This window comes from Phalacrocorax aristotelis, chromosome W (genome assembly GCF_949628215.1).
Source record: "Phalacrocorax aristotelis chromosome W, bGulAri2.1, whole genome shotgun sequence".
Classification (NCBI taxonomy): Eukaryota; Metazoa; Chordata; class Aves; order Suliformes; family Phalacrocoracidae; genus Phalacrocorax; species Phalacrocorax aristotelis.
Genome location: NC_134310.1, coordinates 6,799,863 through 6,816,948, shown reverse-complemented (window position 1 = coordinate 6,816,948; position 17,086 = coordinate 6,799,863). Strand labels below are relative to the sequence as shown.

Sequence of the window (17,086 nt, the reverse complement as noted above, 5' to 3'; positions counted from 1 at the left end):
TTTATATGCTCTTGTAAACAAGCTTCACGGGTTGTGACACTTCCTTAACGAACAGTCTATTTCTGCACTTCGTGCCAAAATTCCTTGTTCTTGTTTATCGTTTGCTCTCAAGGTCGAAATGTCCCTCGCTTTTCTTGTTTATCGTTTGCTCTCAAGGCCGAGATATCCCTCGCCTTTCTTCCTCCTCCTGGTGACTTGCAGATTCTCTGTAATTTTCCATCAGCGGGTCTGATGCCGGGTCTGTAGTCAAGCTAATTCCATCGCATGCCCATAGTCCTCCAGCCCGCTTTCTATCTCAAACAACTTACCATGGGACCCACATGTTGATTCAATCCTATAGTTTCCCACACCTGGCTTGCAGGCAGGTCCTGTCCTGCCTAGCTGAGGTCACTTCTACTCTTTTCTTCTGAAAAATGCCTAGATTTAAAAGGCCCTCATCAACTTGTGATAGCAATATAGCAACTACTGTTAGTTTAAAACTGATCTCATTTGCTCCTTGAAGCTCATACCTGTTTTCTTCCTTCCCTGGAGCTCATGTAGGGGAGCCAGGCAAAACAAATGCCTGTCGCTTCCCCCCCACCCCCTTTAGGCCCACGCTGTTGCCCCAAGTCAGCAGTGCTGCAAGTTCCCACTATTCCCTGCAAAACCTCTGTCTTTATTGATATTCAAGGAACATGAAAGGCAGAGAGTGGCTTCCAGCAAGACCTAGCTGTGGCAGGCTTTCATCCATCAGGTTTTGCCTTCTTTAAACCCGTGCAATATTTCTGTTGCCCAGGAGGAGGCTGATTCTTCCCAGCAAAAGAGGATGAATCGTGTCCTTCCATTTCCATCGCTCACTTTTAAACTCCTGCTCTCCTCAGTGCCTTCCGCTGCCCAACTTTGCATGACTTTTCAACACTACTGTTATAGCAATTTAGTGTTTCAGACCTCTTCACAGAGGGAGACAACACGTCTCCAGAACCCAATATATCCCCAGCTCTCTGGTTACACTTGACACGGCGGCCTTGCAAGGCAAAGCACTTCTGTGACACGAATGCGAAGGCTTTGCACAGAGTTGCACAGGGTGGAGTGATGGTAGAGCCCCAGGAGAGGGGAATAGCTGGCATGCCTGAGTAGCTGCCCGAGAGATGCAGAGGGCTGGAGAAAAGGCACCATCCTTCAGTCTGTGGCAGCACTTGGCCCTGACATGGCAGACAGAAACATTTCTCCCTTCGTTCCACAGCTCCATCCTGCCTTGGATTGTTGCGTGTGGTGTTTGCCCAGAGGCTTCAATGCCAGCGGCAGACTTTTCCCCAAAATATGTGGTTGGTTTTGCTTTCTGCTTTTCACCGCCGGCACTGCTGATGCTCGTGCTTCCTCTGGAGCACTTAGGCTGCTTGTTAAAATTGCTTGGAAACGGATGCCAACTTCAGGTCTGGTCTCCATAAGCCTCACTCACCTTGTAATGCCTTTGTCTTTCAGTTTGGTGACCTCACACCTCTGTCTCCAACACCGCTGGACAAAGGTGCCTCCTCTCCCTCAAGGGGAATCCTGCTGGGTCAGGGTTGAATTACTGTGGAAGGGGGAACCTCGTGCTGGCCCCTCCACCCTGCTCTGTTAGGAGAAAGGAGCTCTTCCCCTCCGGTCGCCGTTCTCATGCCAAGACCTGTCCTTTACAGAGGACATGAGTGACCTGGGCAGCGAGGTGGACACAGCCCCCCGGAGCACGGGGGGTGCGCTTGTGAAACATTGTGATGGTGGCTCCGGCGGGGCTGAGCTGGTGGAGCTTCTGCCCCAGCAGGGTTTTATTCTCCCTTTCTGTGTCCTGGGGGTCTGGGCTGGTGCGGACTACAGGGCAGAGGTGGGTGGGGGAATCTGTCATCAAGCCAAACTGCAAAAACAAAGCCCGGGGGCAAATCTTTCTGTGAATAAAGGCCGCGTCATAAATAGCTTTTATTATGATTATTTTTATTATTATTTCTAATGATCACAGAATCACAGAATCACAGAATCAGGGGTTGGGAGGGACCTCAGAGGTCATCTAGTCCAACCTTTCTAGGAAGAGCAGAGTCTAAACAAGACGGCCCAGCACCCTGTCCAGACGACTCTTGAAGTGTCCAACGTGGCCGAGTCAACCACTTTCCTGGGGAGATTATTCCAATGGTTGACTCTCCTCAGTGTGAAAAATTTCCCTCTGGTGTCCAATCGGAATCTCCCCAAGAGCAATTTGTGTCCATTGCCCCTTGTCCTCTCCATGGGACTCCGTGTAAAAAGGGAGTCTCCATCTTCTTTGTAACTACCCCTTAAGTACTGGTACATGGGGATGAGATCCCCTCTGAGCCTCCTTTTCTCAAGGCTGAACAAACCCAGTTCTCCCAGCCTATCCTCGTACGGCAGCTTCCCAGTCCTCTGATCATCTTGGTGGCCCTTCTCTGGACCCCTTCCAGCCTGTCCACATCCTTTTTGTATAGAGGGGACCAGAACTGTACACAGGTGTGTACGCAGGTGTGGCCTGACAAACGCTGAGTAGAGTGGGGTAATGACTTCTTTATCTCTGCTGGCGATGCCCTTTTTGATGCAACCCAGCAGCCTGTTGGCCTTCTTGGCCACAGCAGCCACTGTTGGCTCATGTTGAGCTTTCTGTCCACCAGGACCCCCAGGTCCCTTTCCACAGAGCTGCTCTCCAGCCAGGTGGATCCCAGTCTGTGCTGCACTCCCGGATTATGTCTTCCCAGGTGCATGACCTTACACTTCTCCTTGTTGAACTTTGTAAGCTTCTTGCTGGCCCACTCCTCCCACCTATCCAGATCTCCCTGCAGAGCAGCTCTCCCTTCTGGCATGTCTGCTTCCCCACTCAACTTGGTGTCATCAGCAAACTCCATCAGGCTACTCTTGATGCCAGTATCCAGATCACTTATAAAGATGTTGAATAACACTGGGCCCAATATCGATCCCTGGGGGACTCCACTAGTGACAGGTTGCCAGTTTGAGAAAGAGCTATTTACCACCACCCTTTGGGTGCGGCCTGTCAGCCAGTTCCCCACCCACTGCACAGACCGCTTCTCTAGCCCATAACACATCCATTTCTCCAGGAGGAGACTATGGGGGACCGTATCAAAGGCCTTGGAGAAGTCCAGGTAGACAATGTCCACCGCCCGCCCCATGTCCACCAGGCAAGTCACTTTGTCATAGAAGGCCACCAGGTTAGTCAAGCACGATCTGCCTTTAGTGAAGCCATGTTGGCTTTTCCCAATCACGTGCTTCAATTGACTTGTGATGGCCCCCAGGAGGATTCGTTCCATAACTTTCGCAGGGACTGAAGTAAGGCTGATGGGCCTACAGTTACCCGGATCCTCCCTCGAGCCCTTCTTGTAGACAGGGGTAACATTTGCCTTCCTCCAGTCCTCAGGGACGTCCACCGTTCTCCCTGACTTCTTCAAAGCTTATGGAGAGCGGCTTTACGATGATGTCAGCAAGCTCTCTCAACACCCTCGGGTGGATGTCGTCAGGGCCCATTGGTTTGTGGCGGTCAAGCTCCTCTAGTAGTTCATATACTAACTCTTCCTTCACCGACGGTGGGTCGGTGTTTGGTTCAATTGGCAATTTTGTTCCCAAAGCCTGGGACCCTGCAGTGCTGGTAAAGACCGAGGTGAAGAAGGTGTTGAGGACCTCTGCCTTTTCTGCATCATTGGTGATTGATTCTCCTTTTCCGTTTAACAATGGGCCTATGTTTTCCTTCTTTTTCTGCTTGTGGTTGACACGTCTGAAGAACCCTTTCTTGTTATTTTTTATGTCTACAGCCAGTTTCAATTCAAACTGGGCTTTTGCTTTTCTGACTGCGTCTCTGCACTCTCTGGCTATGCCCTTGTAGTTCTCTGTGGACAATCCTCCGCTTCTCCATTTCTGGTGTGCTTCCCTTCTGGATTTGAGTAGACCCAGGAGGTCATGGTTGAGCCATGGGGGCCTCTTGCTCTGCCTACTTCCTCTTCCTTTGTAGAGGATAAACTGGTTTTGTGCTTCCAATAGGGAGTTCTTGAAGAATTCCCAGCTCTCACTACCTCCTTTGTATTCCATGGAAGCCTCCCATCGAATCCCTCCGAGTTGAGCCCTGAGCGCACTGAAGTTTGCTCTTCTAAAATCTAGAACCCTTGTCTTAGAGGTGACCTTCAGCACACTCAGCAGGATCCCAAACTCCACAATATTGTGGTCGCTGCAGCCAAGGCTGTCACTAACCATGATATTACAAAGCAGGCTTTCCCGGTTTGTGAATAGCAAGTCCGGCAGCGCCTCCTTCCTGGTTGGCACGTCTATCATTTGTATCAGGAAAGAGTCCTCTATACACTCCAGGAACTTGGTAGATGGCATGCAAGCTGCCGTATTGTTCTTCCAGGAGATGTCTGGGTAGTTGAAGTCACCCATCAGGACCAGGCTCTGTTAGCCAGAAGCTTGCTTTAGTGCCCCAAGTATCACTTTGTCGGCTTCGTCACCATGGTTAGGAGGTCGATAGCAGAAGCCCACTGTGAGGTCCTGCTTGGATATGACCCCTTTGGCTTTATCCCAGAGGCATTCGATAGAGCAGCCACTATCACCATAGTTGGCTCCGATACATTCCAGGTGTTCCTTGATGTAGAGTTGTCGTGGTTCAGCCTCAGCTGGCAACTGAGCACCACCCAGCCGCTTGCTCACTGCCCCCCACCCCTGTGGCATGGGGAAGAGAATTGGACAAGCAAAAGAACTTGTGGGTTGAGATAAGCACAGTTTAAGGATTACAATAAAATAATAATAATTATAATGATTATGATAGTAATGACAATAATGTTAAGATAATAAAATGGAAAAGGAAAGGAAAGGGAAAATAAAGGGAAAAAAAACACAGAAACACGAACGATACAACCGCTCACCACCCGCCGACCGACGCTGCCCGTCCCCGAGCCGCGATTGCTTCCTCCCTGCCCCGGCCAGCCCCTCCCAGTTAACATACTGGGCATGACGTTACAGGATATGGAATATCCCTTTGGTCAGTTTGAATCCGCTCTCTTAGCTGTGCCCCCTCCCCTCCCGGCTTCTTGTGCACCCAGCAGAGCATGGGAGGCTAGAAAAGTCCTTGACTAGTACAAGCGCTACCCAGCAACAGCCCAAAACATCTGCGTGTTGTCTCAACATTTTTTTTCCATGCTAAGTCCAAAGCACAGCACTATACCAGCTGGAGTGAAGAAAATTAACTCTACCCCACCTAAAACCATGACAAGAGTGCAACTCCTCCACCTAGTCTACCTTGCCTATCTTTACAAAAGAGCTTGTAACCGTCCATTGTGATGCCCCAGTCGTCTGAGGTGTCCCACCATGTTTCATTTACTCCTACGATGTCGTACCCTTCTGAGTGGGCACGGAGCTCCAGTTCCTCCTGTTGTTACCTAGACTGCATGCATCCGTGTACATACACTTGAGGTGTTGTAGGGGAATTGACAGGGATCGGCGACCGGAAGATCACGGGATGTGACGGAAAGATAGACTCCTCCCCATAGGAGTGGCAGGAACAGGAAGCGCAAGAGCTATATAAGCGTGTGACGCAGCTAAATAAACGGACATTTTGTATCCATCATATTGATGTCTGTGCATCACTGTCCCCAGGGTGGGTAGAGCCCTGTGTCCCGGAGATATGCGGCCCAAGATAAGTTCTTCCACAGAAGCGTACATCTACAAGTGATGACCCCGACGCGATCGGCGGGGCGGCATGGCAAGTTCGCTGGGGGGAAATGACAACTTGAGGCACGCAGGGGTGGGACAGTGAGCCGCAGGATGGCGGGCACGTAATAGGTACAGTCGTAAAGGTACTGAAGGGATTGGGGAAGGAATATGGTACTTCGATATCGAAGGCGCCTACCTCAAAGGCCATCCAATGGATGATTACGCAGGGGCTCATACGAAGTCCCACAGACATATTTAATAAAGATAATTGTGCGAGAATTGAAGAGGAGTTAGCCGAAAGGGCTATGATGGGAAAACCCCAGTACATACAGCTCTGGGGAAAGATACACCGATTACTCTTGAAAGCTCGGGATGATCAGGAGACGTGGCGGCAGGCGCGGCGGTGCCTGCACGGTGCTACAGGCGACAGTAGCCCGGAAATAGACCCAGGAGGGGCAGTGGGGACGCAGACAGGGGCAAGCATCGCGGGGGATGGGGAAGAAGGGGAGAGTTTGGATGGAGTAGCCTGGCCAGCGACTCAGTCTGAGGCTCCCAAAGAGGTGGATCGGGAAGCGGCGGTGTTCCCTGTTGAGCCAGCAGGACCCTTGGAATGCCCCCCCCCCCGCATACCCCTGGTACGATTTGGCACAGGCGCGGGGAGGGTGACGTGGCAGCGGACGCAGCGGGAGTGACGGAGTGGAAGGAGAAAGATGATCATCACCGGCAGCAGCGCCGGCAGCGGCACCGCCCTCTGCCCAACCCTCGAGACTGGCTCCCGGGGCAACCCTTGAGATGGGAGTCGGACGAGGAGGGGGATTGGGGTGCCTGGAGGGGAGGACAGGGGGGGTATAGAACAACCTCGAGTAGCAGCGAATCAGAAATTGGGGGAGAAACCGATGCCCACATGTGGGAAGAGGGGGCAGCTTGCCTGCAGCGCGCAAAAAAGAGGCATAAGGCAGCAGGGACTCGGAGGACCAGTCAGAGTGAGGGAGGGGAGGGACCGCCAAAAGGGGAGGTCCGGAGTGCTGCAGCTCCGGAGGGGTCCGCGGAGGACGTGCTGCGGCAGCTGCAGCAGGCTATGCGCGCACTAGGGGAAGTAACTCGGCGGCAGACAGGACTCTTAATGAAGGGGGCGCCCCAGCGACAGTCAGTCGAGTTACCTAACTGGCGGCTGATAGCCAGAGATTGTAGCCTTGATGGAGTAAGGATAGAGATGCCCGGGATCTTCCCTGTCCGACTAGCTCCAGGAGGAGGGGTGGAGTGGACGCCGATAGATGCCAAGCTAGTGCGAAGTTTATGGCGAGAAATTAGAGAAAAGGGGTGAAAGACGAAGGAGTAGGATTGCTGCTGGACGCTGCGCATGCAGCGCCGTTGACCCCCTCTGATGCTAAGCAGTTGGCGAAAGCAATATTGGCTCCCACAATGTACATACTTTGGAAGGAGGCAATGCACAGTGCCTGCCATGCCCTCGTACAGCAAGTGGCGGCAGTTCCGGGCCACCCGCTGAGAAGGACCACCCTTGACTGGCTCACTGGCAGAAGTCAAGGACTGGAAACCCCGCAGTTGCAAGCAGCATAATTAAGGGGCAGGGAGCTGCAAGCGGTAACGGAGAGTTCCCGCAGAGCGTATAGCGAAGTGGGCAGGTATGAGAAAAAAGCAGAACCTTGGCAAAAGATACAGCAAGGACTAGCAGAGCCATTTACAACGTTTTGTGACAGGTTGCAGAAGGCTATTATAGAATCAGAATTGCCACCAGCAGCCAAGGAGGCAGTCGTTATGGATTGCCTCCGAAGTCAAGCAAATCCGCAAACACAAGATGTCCTCCGCACCCTGGCAGTGGGGACTTCATTGGGTCAAACCATCAGGCATGTCTTGCGCCAGGAGGCGTTGAATCAGCATGGCGGTGCGGGAGCGCACATCTGCCAGAACCCTGACTGTGGAAGCGAAGAAAGGGTGCTGGTGCAAGCGGCCGGGGTGGGGCCCAGATGTCACTTGTGTGGACGGCAAGGGCACTTTAAAGCTGGGTGCCCGCTAGCGGAAAGGGGAGGACATAATGGAGGAGGAGCGCGCCCAGTAGGGAGGTGCTGGGCGTGTGGGAAGCCAGGACACCTGGCAAGAGATTGTCCAACCACAAAGCCGGGAAACGGCCAAAGGAGGGCGAAGCGAGGGGGATTCACGCCTCCTGTGAGTCAAATGGCCCCCATCATGGTGCCAGTGCCAGGAGCTTGGCCCACCATAGCGGGCCAAGGGGGAGTGACCCTTCAGGCAGGGGAGCAGAACCAGCAAGATTTGCAGGTTACAGCCCCCGCGTGGCCTTGGTCATAGGCTGTGACGAGAGACCCATGGCAGCAGTGATGATTACCCCGCAAGAGCCGAGTTGCCTGGCACGGATATGCCCGGGAATGTTAGTGGATACCGGGGCAGATGTCACAGTGATGCCACTCGAACGGTGGCCACCAACTTGTCCCCTTGCCATGGGAAAGCGTATAATAGGGGTAGGAGGAGAACAACAAACGAGGACTAGTACTTGCCCTGTGAAACTCGAAGTCATGGACGAGGAGGCAGGGAAGCTCCTCACGGCCGTAGTGACCATACTAGGAGCAGATGGGGTAGCAAGCCCCTTGTTAGGGCGAGACGCCCTTGCCCAGATGGGGATCGGGTTGAAAAATTTAGCATAAGGGCCACTGCCTCAGAGGGGCTTTGTCAGCACAAGTTAGTGTGGAAAACCGAACAGCCCGTCTGGGTGGAGCAGTGGCCCCTGACAACAGAGAAAATAGAGGCTGTAAGAGCTATAGTAAAACGAGAGCACGAAGCAGGGCACCTAGAGCCCTCGATGAGCCCGTGGAACACCCCTATATTTGCTGTAAAAAAGAAAGATAAAAACCAATGGAGGATGCTGCATGACCTTAGAGCAGTAAATCAGCAAATGGAGGACATGGGGCCTCTCCAACCTGGCCTACCAGATTTGAGTGCTGTCCCAAAAGGATGGCGAGTCATTGTTTTAGATATCAAAGGCTGCTTCTTCAGCATTCCGCTACATCCAGATGATAGAAAGAGATTTGCCTTTACTCTGCCTGCGGTGAACCGCGCAGAACCAGGTAGTAGATGGCAGTGGACAGTACTTCCGCAGGGGATGAAAAATTCTCCAGCGATGTGCCAGAGGTATGTGGCTTCTGCATTGCAGCAAGTAAGGCAGCAGTATCAGGAGAGAATCTACATGATCCACTACATGGATGACGTCCTCATAGCTGCGCCCACCGAGGCGTTGTGTGAACAAGTCTTTTCAGACACCCAAAGGGGCCTTGAGAGACAGGGCCTCAAGGCAGCTGAGGCAAAGGTACAGCGAGGACCAGTGTGTGGATTTCTGGGTGCTAGAATACAAGGGGATTGCATACAAGCTCAGCCTATTAAACTTACACCTAGGGTTAAAAATTTACACGATGTACAGAAGCTGGTAGGAGCACTGCAGTGGTTGCGGACATTCGTGCGCGTCACCGGTGAGGAGATGCAACCTTTCTATGCGTTGCTGAAAGGGACCGACCCATGGGAGCCCAGGAGTTTAGACGCTGAGGCAGTCCAGCAGTTGCAGATGATAGAACGTCGAATGCAAAAGGAAGGAGTATGGCGGTGGGACCCCCAGGAGGAATTAATCACAGGTTGGATTCTGACCGCCGGTGGAGGATTAGGATTGCTATATCAAATACGGGCAGGGGAAGAAAAACCACTGCGATGGATATATCAGAAGGCCCCCAAGGATGCATTCTCCACAAAAGTCAAGGTAGCTGGGGGAATGATTTGGCGTCTGCGACGGGAAAGCAAGGGAATCTTTGGGAAGGAGCCAGATAAGCTCACAGTGCCGTGGAATGGGGACAAATGGCGGAAGGTGGTAGAGAGTGAAGAGGATATACAATTGGCAGTATACTCATACCCAGGGAAAATCGTCACAGGCACGGTACAGAGGTGGGCCGACACAGCCAAAGTGGTGGATTTAAGTGTGGATAGTAGAGTTTTGGATACCCCTCACCCAGGACCAACATATTTCACAGACGCTTCCTCGAAGACGAACAGAGCGGCGGTAGTGTGGAAAGAAGGGAATAGTGGATGCGCCAGACGTATGAGGAGCGGGGTAAAAGTGTGCAGTGGCTGGAGGTGAAAGCGCTAGGGATGGCCCTGCGAAAGGATATAGATCGGCATATAAATGTGTGCATGGACTCCTTATACGTGTATAAATTAGTCATGTCCATGAAACGAGAGGGTGTACCACACACGGAAATTGCCTTGATGCTAGAGGTTGCTTTATCGCAGCGAGGAGCAACTGTGACAGTAATTCACATTCGCAGTCATCAGACGGGGCCTGGACCACTGATTGAGGGGAATCGCATGGCTGATGAGGCAGCCGCGGGAGCCTGGACATTGACGGAGGCAAAGAAACTGCATGACCAACTGCACCTGGGTGCTAAAGCCTTGGCAAAGGAGTGTGGCATCTCAATAAGAGCAGCAAGAGAAGTAGTAGCCACCTGTCCTTACTGTCAGCACTCGCCATTGTGGGAGGCAGGAGTCAACCCTCGAGGACTGGAAGCAAATGCTATCTGGCAGACTGACTTTACTGAATGTCCACAGTTGGCCCCCGGACGGCACCTGGCAATTACAATTGATACATATAGTGGAGTCATCATGGCTACTCGACATCGGAAGCAGACCGCAACGCAGTTGGCTGCGCATTGGACCACGGTAATGGCGTGGCTTGGAAAGCCCACCGAGATAAAAACAGATAATGGACCATGCTTTCGGGCTCGAAGTACCCAAGAATGGTGTAAAGCTTGGAATATTGTATTAAAACACGGCATTGCTTACAATAGCACAGGGCAGGCAATAGTAGAACGCGCTCATCACACCTTGAAAGCAAAAATAATACAGCGTGGGGAGGGGGAGGGGTATAAGGGAGCTATACCCGTAGCAGCTCAGCAAACTATTTTAATGCGTGCATTATATTCGCTTAATCATTTTATACGCGGGCAGGAGCAAGTTACAGCAGTGGAGAAGCACTTTGGCAAAGCTCAAGCAGGCGAGCGCTATCCGCAGGTACGAGTAAGGTTCCCGGGCAGTGAGCAATGGGAGAGAGGATGGAAACTGAGATGCCTGGGGAGGGGCTACGCCGCGGTTGAGAATGAAGGGCGCATAGAGTGGGTGCCTGCAAAGTGTGTGAAAGCAGAACTGTGCAAGGATGTACAATGAATAATCCCTCTCTGAGTTGTCTCTTTGCAGGGTCTGCTGACATGGATCCTCATGCTAGCCGTACCATTGGGAAAAGAAATGAGCTCCTTGACGAGATCGCAAGCACTATTGCAAAGAGAGCGACACTGGGAAAGGGCGGCAAAAGAGAGATATGAACTGGGATTGGATAGTAATAATTGGGGGGATCTTGTTGTGTGTAGTAACCATGGTTACTTGTGGGCTGTCATTGTTATGCTGTGTTATAAGACAAATCAGAGAGCGCCTGCGAGAGTTACATGAATATAGATAGACCTGACCACAATATGTATCCGCTTACGCAAGTAGATTTGTAGAATTTTTCATAGCATGGGTAGGGGGCGATGTAGGGGAATAGACAGGGATCGGCGACCGGAAGATCACGGGATGTGACGGAAAGATAGACTCCTCCCCATAGGAGTGGCAGGAACAGGAAGCGCAAGAGCTATATAAGCGTGTGACGCAGCTAAATAAACGGACATTTTGTACCCATCATATTGATGTCTGTGCATCACTGTCCCCAGGGTGGGTAGAGCCCTGTGTCCCGGAGATATGTGGCCCAAGATAAGTTCTCCCGTAGAAGCGTACAGCTACAAGGTGTTTCCTCTCTTGTCTCACCTCTTGGGAGACAGCTAAGGAGCCTTTGTCACCACACTGCTTGGCCTGACTTACTCTCCCGTTGGAGGTGACGTTGTGAGCGTGATGAAGTGTTTGATGTGAGCTTTTCCAGGGGTCCCATGTACATTTTCATAGCAGAGCATATTCTATCCAAATATATTATTTGCTCGTTCGGAATGGTACTAAGGTAGCTGTGGCACTTGGAAAAATATTGCTAGTGGAAAGTGAAAAGAAGGTGTGTGTAGTGGCACATCTTTCCCTCTTACTGTCCCGTGCTGTTGTCTGTCGGGGTGATGTTTGTCTGTAAATGTCTCATATCGAAGCAGCAGGAGAGAAGTGAGAAAGCTGGATATATTTGTAAATAACGACTAGGAATACGCCCTGGGTCAGAGTCTGCACTTCAGATCCTGCCAATGAGATCAGATGGTCTAAAAAAACAACGGAGCAATCAAGTCTTAAACTCCCCTGCTCCCACTGAGCGTGATCTTAACTTCAGCTGGCGCATTGGCTCTTCCTTGCAGCCGCTACCGACCAAACCCGGTGACCTTCTGCTTACCACGGACGGGCAAACGAGATGCTCTGGAGCTCTGCAGCACCGTGCAAGGAGCTTGGATAACCACCTAAACCCGACATGCACAAAATTCCCAGCTTTAGCTGGGAAGAGCAATAAACACGTATCAAATGCTCAGGCCTGTACAAGAATTGTTGTGGTCCCATTTCTTCTTTAGTCACTGAAAGGAGGTGTCAGGCAGATGCTGCAGCCTTACAGTGTCCGGGGGAGGTGCAGGATCTGCCCACTGCAGTCCAGTTAAAGCACTTTTGGCCAGGGATCCGGTGTCTGCAGGGAGGCAGAGTCACCACAGCAGAGCGGCCGGTTTGCAGGGGTAATATGCCCGTTACACCAAAGTTCACGGAGGGGAGAAGCGTCTGAAAGGTCAGGCTGCTGCTCTGCACGGGGCCACAAGAAGCATTTTCTAATTATGCTTCCAGACTAGGTGTGGAGGATGGGAGCAGCGAGACAGGGGTGTGCCGGCTGACAGGTCATTCCTGCTCTCTCCCCTTGGGAAGGGGAAGCTTTACCGTCAGCCTCTCCCTCTGTGTCCTTGCTCGCTTCCCTCCCCGTCTGGATTATCCCGTCTTGCGGGGACGGCTGGACCAGCCTGAACCTTCCTTCGGATACCAGCTCTCAGGGCGGGAACGAGGGCCTTATTTCCCCCTGGGGAGCAGAGCAGCCCCTCCTGACCCCGAGCGTACCCGGCTGCAGGTGGAAAGCGAAGCGCAGCTCAGAATGCTGCCGTTAGAAGGTGCCCACGGCCCCGTTCGGCTCGCTGCTGGCTCCATCGCCCCTCCCCGGGGGGCAAATCCCTGCAGAGACTCCGGCGCGAGCGTTGCTGCGGGGCTGGGCTGGCAGGCCGGGGAGCTGCCGGGCTCGGCAATGGGACCCCAGCGAAGGGCGGGGGAAGCGGGGCTGCCTGCGCGGCCCCTTGCTGCCTGCCAGGGACAGGCCGTGCCCGCGCGTGGGCAAAGGCTGGTTGCCAGCAGCAGGTACTTCCAGTCTAGAGGCAACGTAGATGGGGGGGGGTGGAGTTCGGCCCTGTAGTGTCCTGCCACCCTTTGCAAGTTCAGGTGAGGTGTGCCCTCGTTGTCCCCTGCCACCAAGTGCCACCACCCTTCAGGGACCGTGGCTGTTGCCAGCTCCCCTGCCAGGCAGGCCACCTCTCACCCCAGGACATTCTCCTCCACCCACCATCTCACCGACACACGCTTCCCAACCAGCAGAGAGTGGCAGGAGGTGGTACGGGGGTGACAGCAAGTGCACCGCTCCCAGGGAAAACGGGGGGCTTGTGACACCCCAGAAGAGGTTCGGCATTGCCGGTCCCCGGGACTCATCCCAGAAGGACGAGCTTTGAGCTGGAGAGTGCGGCACAGCCCGGGGGTTCATCGGCAGCAGCCCTGCATGGCTGGGGCAGGGTGTTTGGGCAGGGGAGACTGCAGTGCTGCAGCCGGGGACCAGGCTGCCCGCATGGGAGGTGCTGACAGTCTGGTGACAGGTGGTTCTGAGAGCTCAGGGTGGACGCGTGGCGAGCCCTTGGCTGGTCCTTGTGGCCACAGCGCACAGAGCAACATCGGCTAAACCCCATGCCTGCACAGATGGGCAGCTCCGGTTCTCGGCCGCCTGGGCAGCCCACCATGCCCTGGCATCGCCCCCGGCCTGGCACGGCCGCCCTGCCTGCCCAAGCCCCCGCTGCTCTGACAGCCATGTCCCCATCTCCACGCTGCCCATGGTGGCAGGTCAAGCACCAAGGATGAGCTTCATCCCGGACCTCCTTCCCCATCTCATACTGAAGCTATGGGCCGTCCTGCCCCACAGTGTCACCCCCTCCCAGGGGGCCTGTGCCCTTCCCTGGGCTTCAGCCCATTCTTGGGGCTCTTCTGCTCCCTCTCCTTGGGATGAGGAATAGCGCTGCAGGAAGAAAGACCTTTGCCTGTCACTCTGGCAGCACCAGGAGCCCAAAGAGTGCCCTGGACTCAACCCTCCTTCCACCTCCAGGTCACTCTTACTGCCTCTGCACAAGACACAGAAACTGAGGCACAGATCAAGATGCCTCATGGCAGCAGTTCACCACCCTGCTGGGCACCACCGGGCACCACTGGGTACCGGTACCAGTGCCAGTGGCTCTGCCCCTCCCCTGCCTACCTGGCCTGGCTTAGCAATCATGGCTGCTCCCGGGGCTGAGCTGGGGCTGTTTAACCAGCAGACAGGTTTCACCTGGAGCCTGCTGGGTCTCAGAGGGGGCAGGCCCATAACTGCCTGCTGCAGCTCATTCTGAGTGGCTGCCTTTATAAGCCAGCAGCTTGGGTGCTCTAAGGGCTTTACCTTTCTTCAGTTCACTTTGTCTTTTAGGAGCCTTAGTTTGGAGGAGGGGAGGTTTGGGGCCTGCTGCTTGCAGGTCTCTAGGAGGTAAAGCCAGCTCTTTCTGCCTTTCTCAGCACTGCTAAGCAGGTAAGGGCACAGCAACGAGCTGCCTCTGCTCCCCCATCCCTGGGCTGGGGGCTGCAACCCAGAGCAGGGCTCTGCCCTGGGGCTGGCTGCAGCTGGGAAGCCTCCTACCACTGTGCTTCTCCTTTGTAATGTCCCAGGCGAAGGACAATGTCATCAGGTAGTTCCGGGGTGGCCTCAGGGCTCGCTTCCCAGCCCAGCTGCAGCACCCCTCAGCTGGAACAAAGGAGTTCCTTCCCGGCACGGCATCTCCTTCCACCGCAGAGCCGCTCGCTCACCCTGATCAGAGAGGAGGACTTCTTAAATAGCTTCAATGGGTATGTGTCCGCTGGGATGCGTGCGGGGGCTGAGCCCTGCTCTTGCCTCGTGTTTGTCCCCAGGGGAATGTGTCCATTGTCGGGGATGGATTGGGGTTCACGGTCTGGCATTGGTGCTCCCAGCATTGGGAGGCACACGGGGTGCAGGCTGGCGTTGCTCCCCTGTAGCTGATGGCCCTGGGTCTGTGCGGTGTCTCTGCCATCTGCACAGTTGTAGCTGAGACCAGGCAGTGCTGTGCGTCCCAAAGGCCACCAGCTCACACCCCTGTCTCTGCTGCTCTGCCAGGAGCTTCTCTGATGAAAGCGATGTCTGTGGGGCTGATCTGTTGGACTGCAGCTCCTCCGCCCCCGACCCGCAGCTGGTCCGGAGAATTGTGTCCCAGGTGGAGTTCTACTTTTCTGATGAGAACCTGTCCAAGGATGCTTTCCTTCTGAAACATGTCCAAAACAACAAGATGGGCTTCGTCAGCATCAAACTGCTGACGTCCTTCAAGGAGGTAGGCAGCCCATGGCACCTGCCAGCCGGGGTGGGAAAGGGCCTTTGGGTGGAGGGTGTCTGGGTGTGCTCTGTGTGTCTCTGGTGGGGTGTGTGGGGAGGTCCAGGCTCCCCTCAGGCTGTCTGTGTCCCAGGGAAGTGCGGGTGGTGCAGAGCTGGGCTCTGCTCCCTGCCCTCGATGTGCTGCAGCAGTTCTGCAACCAGGGAGGGTGGCTGGGGAAGCAGTGAACAGTCCTCAGTGCTGGATTTGCCTCTTCTGCCCGTTGTCCCCCCGCGCTGCTTTGGGAGAGACCATCCCTTAACCGAAAAAGCGCAGTGAAGTGCTGCTGGTGTGAGGTACTGGGAAGCAGCAGCTTGTTGCTGCAATCCAGGGGGCACTGGAGACCACCTGCTGCAGACCCGCATCTGCTCATGTGAAAGGGGGATGGTGCCTTGCCGTGACTTCAGCGTGCCTGGATGATGGATTGAGGGTGGTCCCTGCCTGGGGACACTCATGGGGACGCAGTGGCTCCCTTTCTGCCACAGATGAAATACCTGACGCGTGACTGGCGGCTCACACTCTACGCCCTGCAGTTCTCGGAGCTGCTGGAAGTGAACAAGGAGGGCACCAAAGTGAGGCGGCGGGTCCCCCTTTCCGAGTCCCTGCGGAGCTTCTCCCCCAGCAAACTGCTGCTGGCCTGGGAGCTGCTGCCGATCCAGAATAACTTCATGGAGACCATCGTGAGTATGTTCAGCCCCTTTGGTGCCATTGTATCCATCCGCATCCTGCAGCCGGGCCGCAAGCTGCCCTCGGATGTGCGGAAATACACGTCGCTCTTCCCCGAGCTGCTGAGAAAGCGCTGTGCCCTGGTGGAGTACGATAGGCTGGGGAGCGCCCACAGGGCCTTTGAGCACCTCGGCCGCCGAAGCCACCAGTGCGGTGAGAGCATCAGGGTGGTCTGGCTCTGCTGGAAGGTCTCCAAGAAGGAACCTCAGAACAAGAGGGAGGTGGCGAAGAAGCTGGGCCACCAGTGGGATTGGAAGGCGCAGGCGGCGGCCACGACCTTCCCCGATGGCATTGGGGGCTCCCTGCTCTACCGCTCTCCGGAGTCAGGCAATGCTCCAGTGTCACCGTCCCTGCTCCTGAACACGGAACCCTCAGCACCCACCTGCCCATGCAGCACCTTCCAGCCCAGGGACTTTAGCAACACCTTTACAAGATCGCTCCTCACCAGGAAAGTCTTCCCCCCACTCGGGATGGGCTTGGGCACCGGTGGCTGCCACGGCTTCCGCTCCAGCACGGAGTGGCCCCACGGCTGCGGCTGGGGGAGCGGGGTGGATACGTGGGCACCCAGGGGCAGCAGGCCTGCTCTGCATGCCACACCTCCTCCCAGAAATTCCCTGGCAGGAAATCGGGTGCCTGAGCCCCTTGGCCTGCGGGGTGGGGTGCTTCGCCTGCCCAATGGCCCTGATGGCACCAAGGGCTTCAGCAGCAGCATGGGGAGAGGAAAGCTTACCCTCCAGCACTGAGGCTCATTGACCTTTGCGTTTGGGGATTTTTCTTTTTTTCTTTTCCACTTCACTCGAGCACAATAACTCTGTGTGGGCCCTGAGAGCTGCGGGCAGTGGTGGTGCAGCTGGTGCAGGGGACGGTAGTTATCGGTTGATGACGATGCTCGGAGCAGGTCAGCATGTGAGACGAGATGCTGAGCAGCAGCGACCCCAGGAACTGCGCCATACCATGCTGGTGGCACCGAG

At 54.7% G+C, this 17,086-nt stretch overlaps 1 protein-coding gene across 1 annotated transcript; it reads left to right on the top strand.

Annotated features, from left to right (window-relative positions):
* Positions 1-14,686: 14,686 nt before the first annotated feature.
* Positions 14,687-16,858, top strand: LOC142049705 (la-related protein 6-like). The gene is made up of 3 exons (XM_075077634.1): positions 14,687-14,853; positions 15,140-15,350; positions 15,875-16,858. The coding sequence occupies exons 1-3, from the start codon at positions 14,687-14,689 to the stop codon at positions 16,856-16,858; spliced, it is 1,362 nt and encodes a 453-aa protein (XP_074933735.1).
* The last annotated feature ends 228 nt before the right edge of the window (positions 16,859-17,086 follow it).

Coding starts and splice junctions, on each gene's coding strand:
- LOC142049705 (XM_075077634.1), top strand. CDS start 14,687: ATGTCATCAGGTAGTTCCGGGGTGGCCTCAGGGCTCGCTTCCCAGCCC. Junction 14,854..15,139: donor TTCTTAAATAGCTTCAATGG/GTATGTGTCCGC, acceptor CTGCTCTGCCAG/GAGCTTCTCTGATGAAAGCG. Junction 15,351..15,874: donor TGCTGACGTCCTTCAAGGAG/GTAGGCAGCCCA, acceptor TTTCTGCCACAG/ATGAAATACCTGACGCGTGA.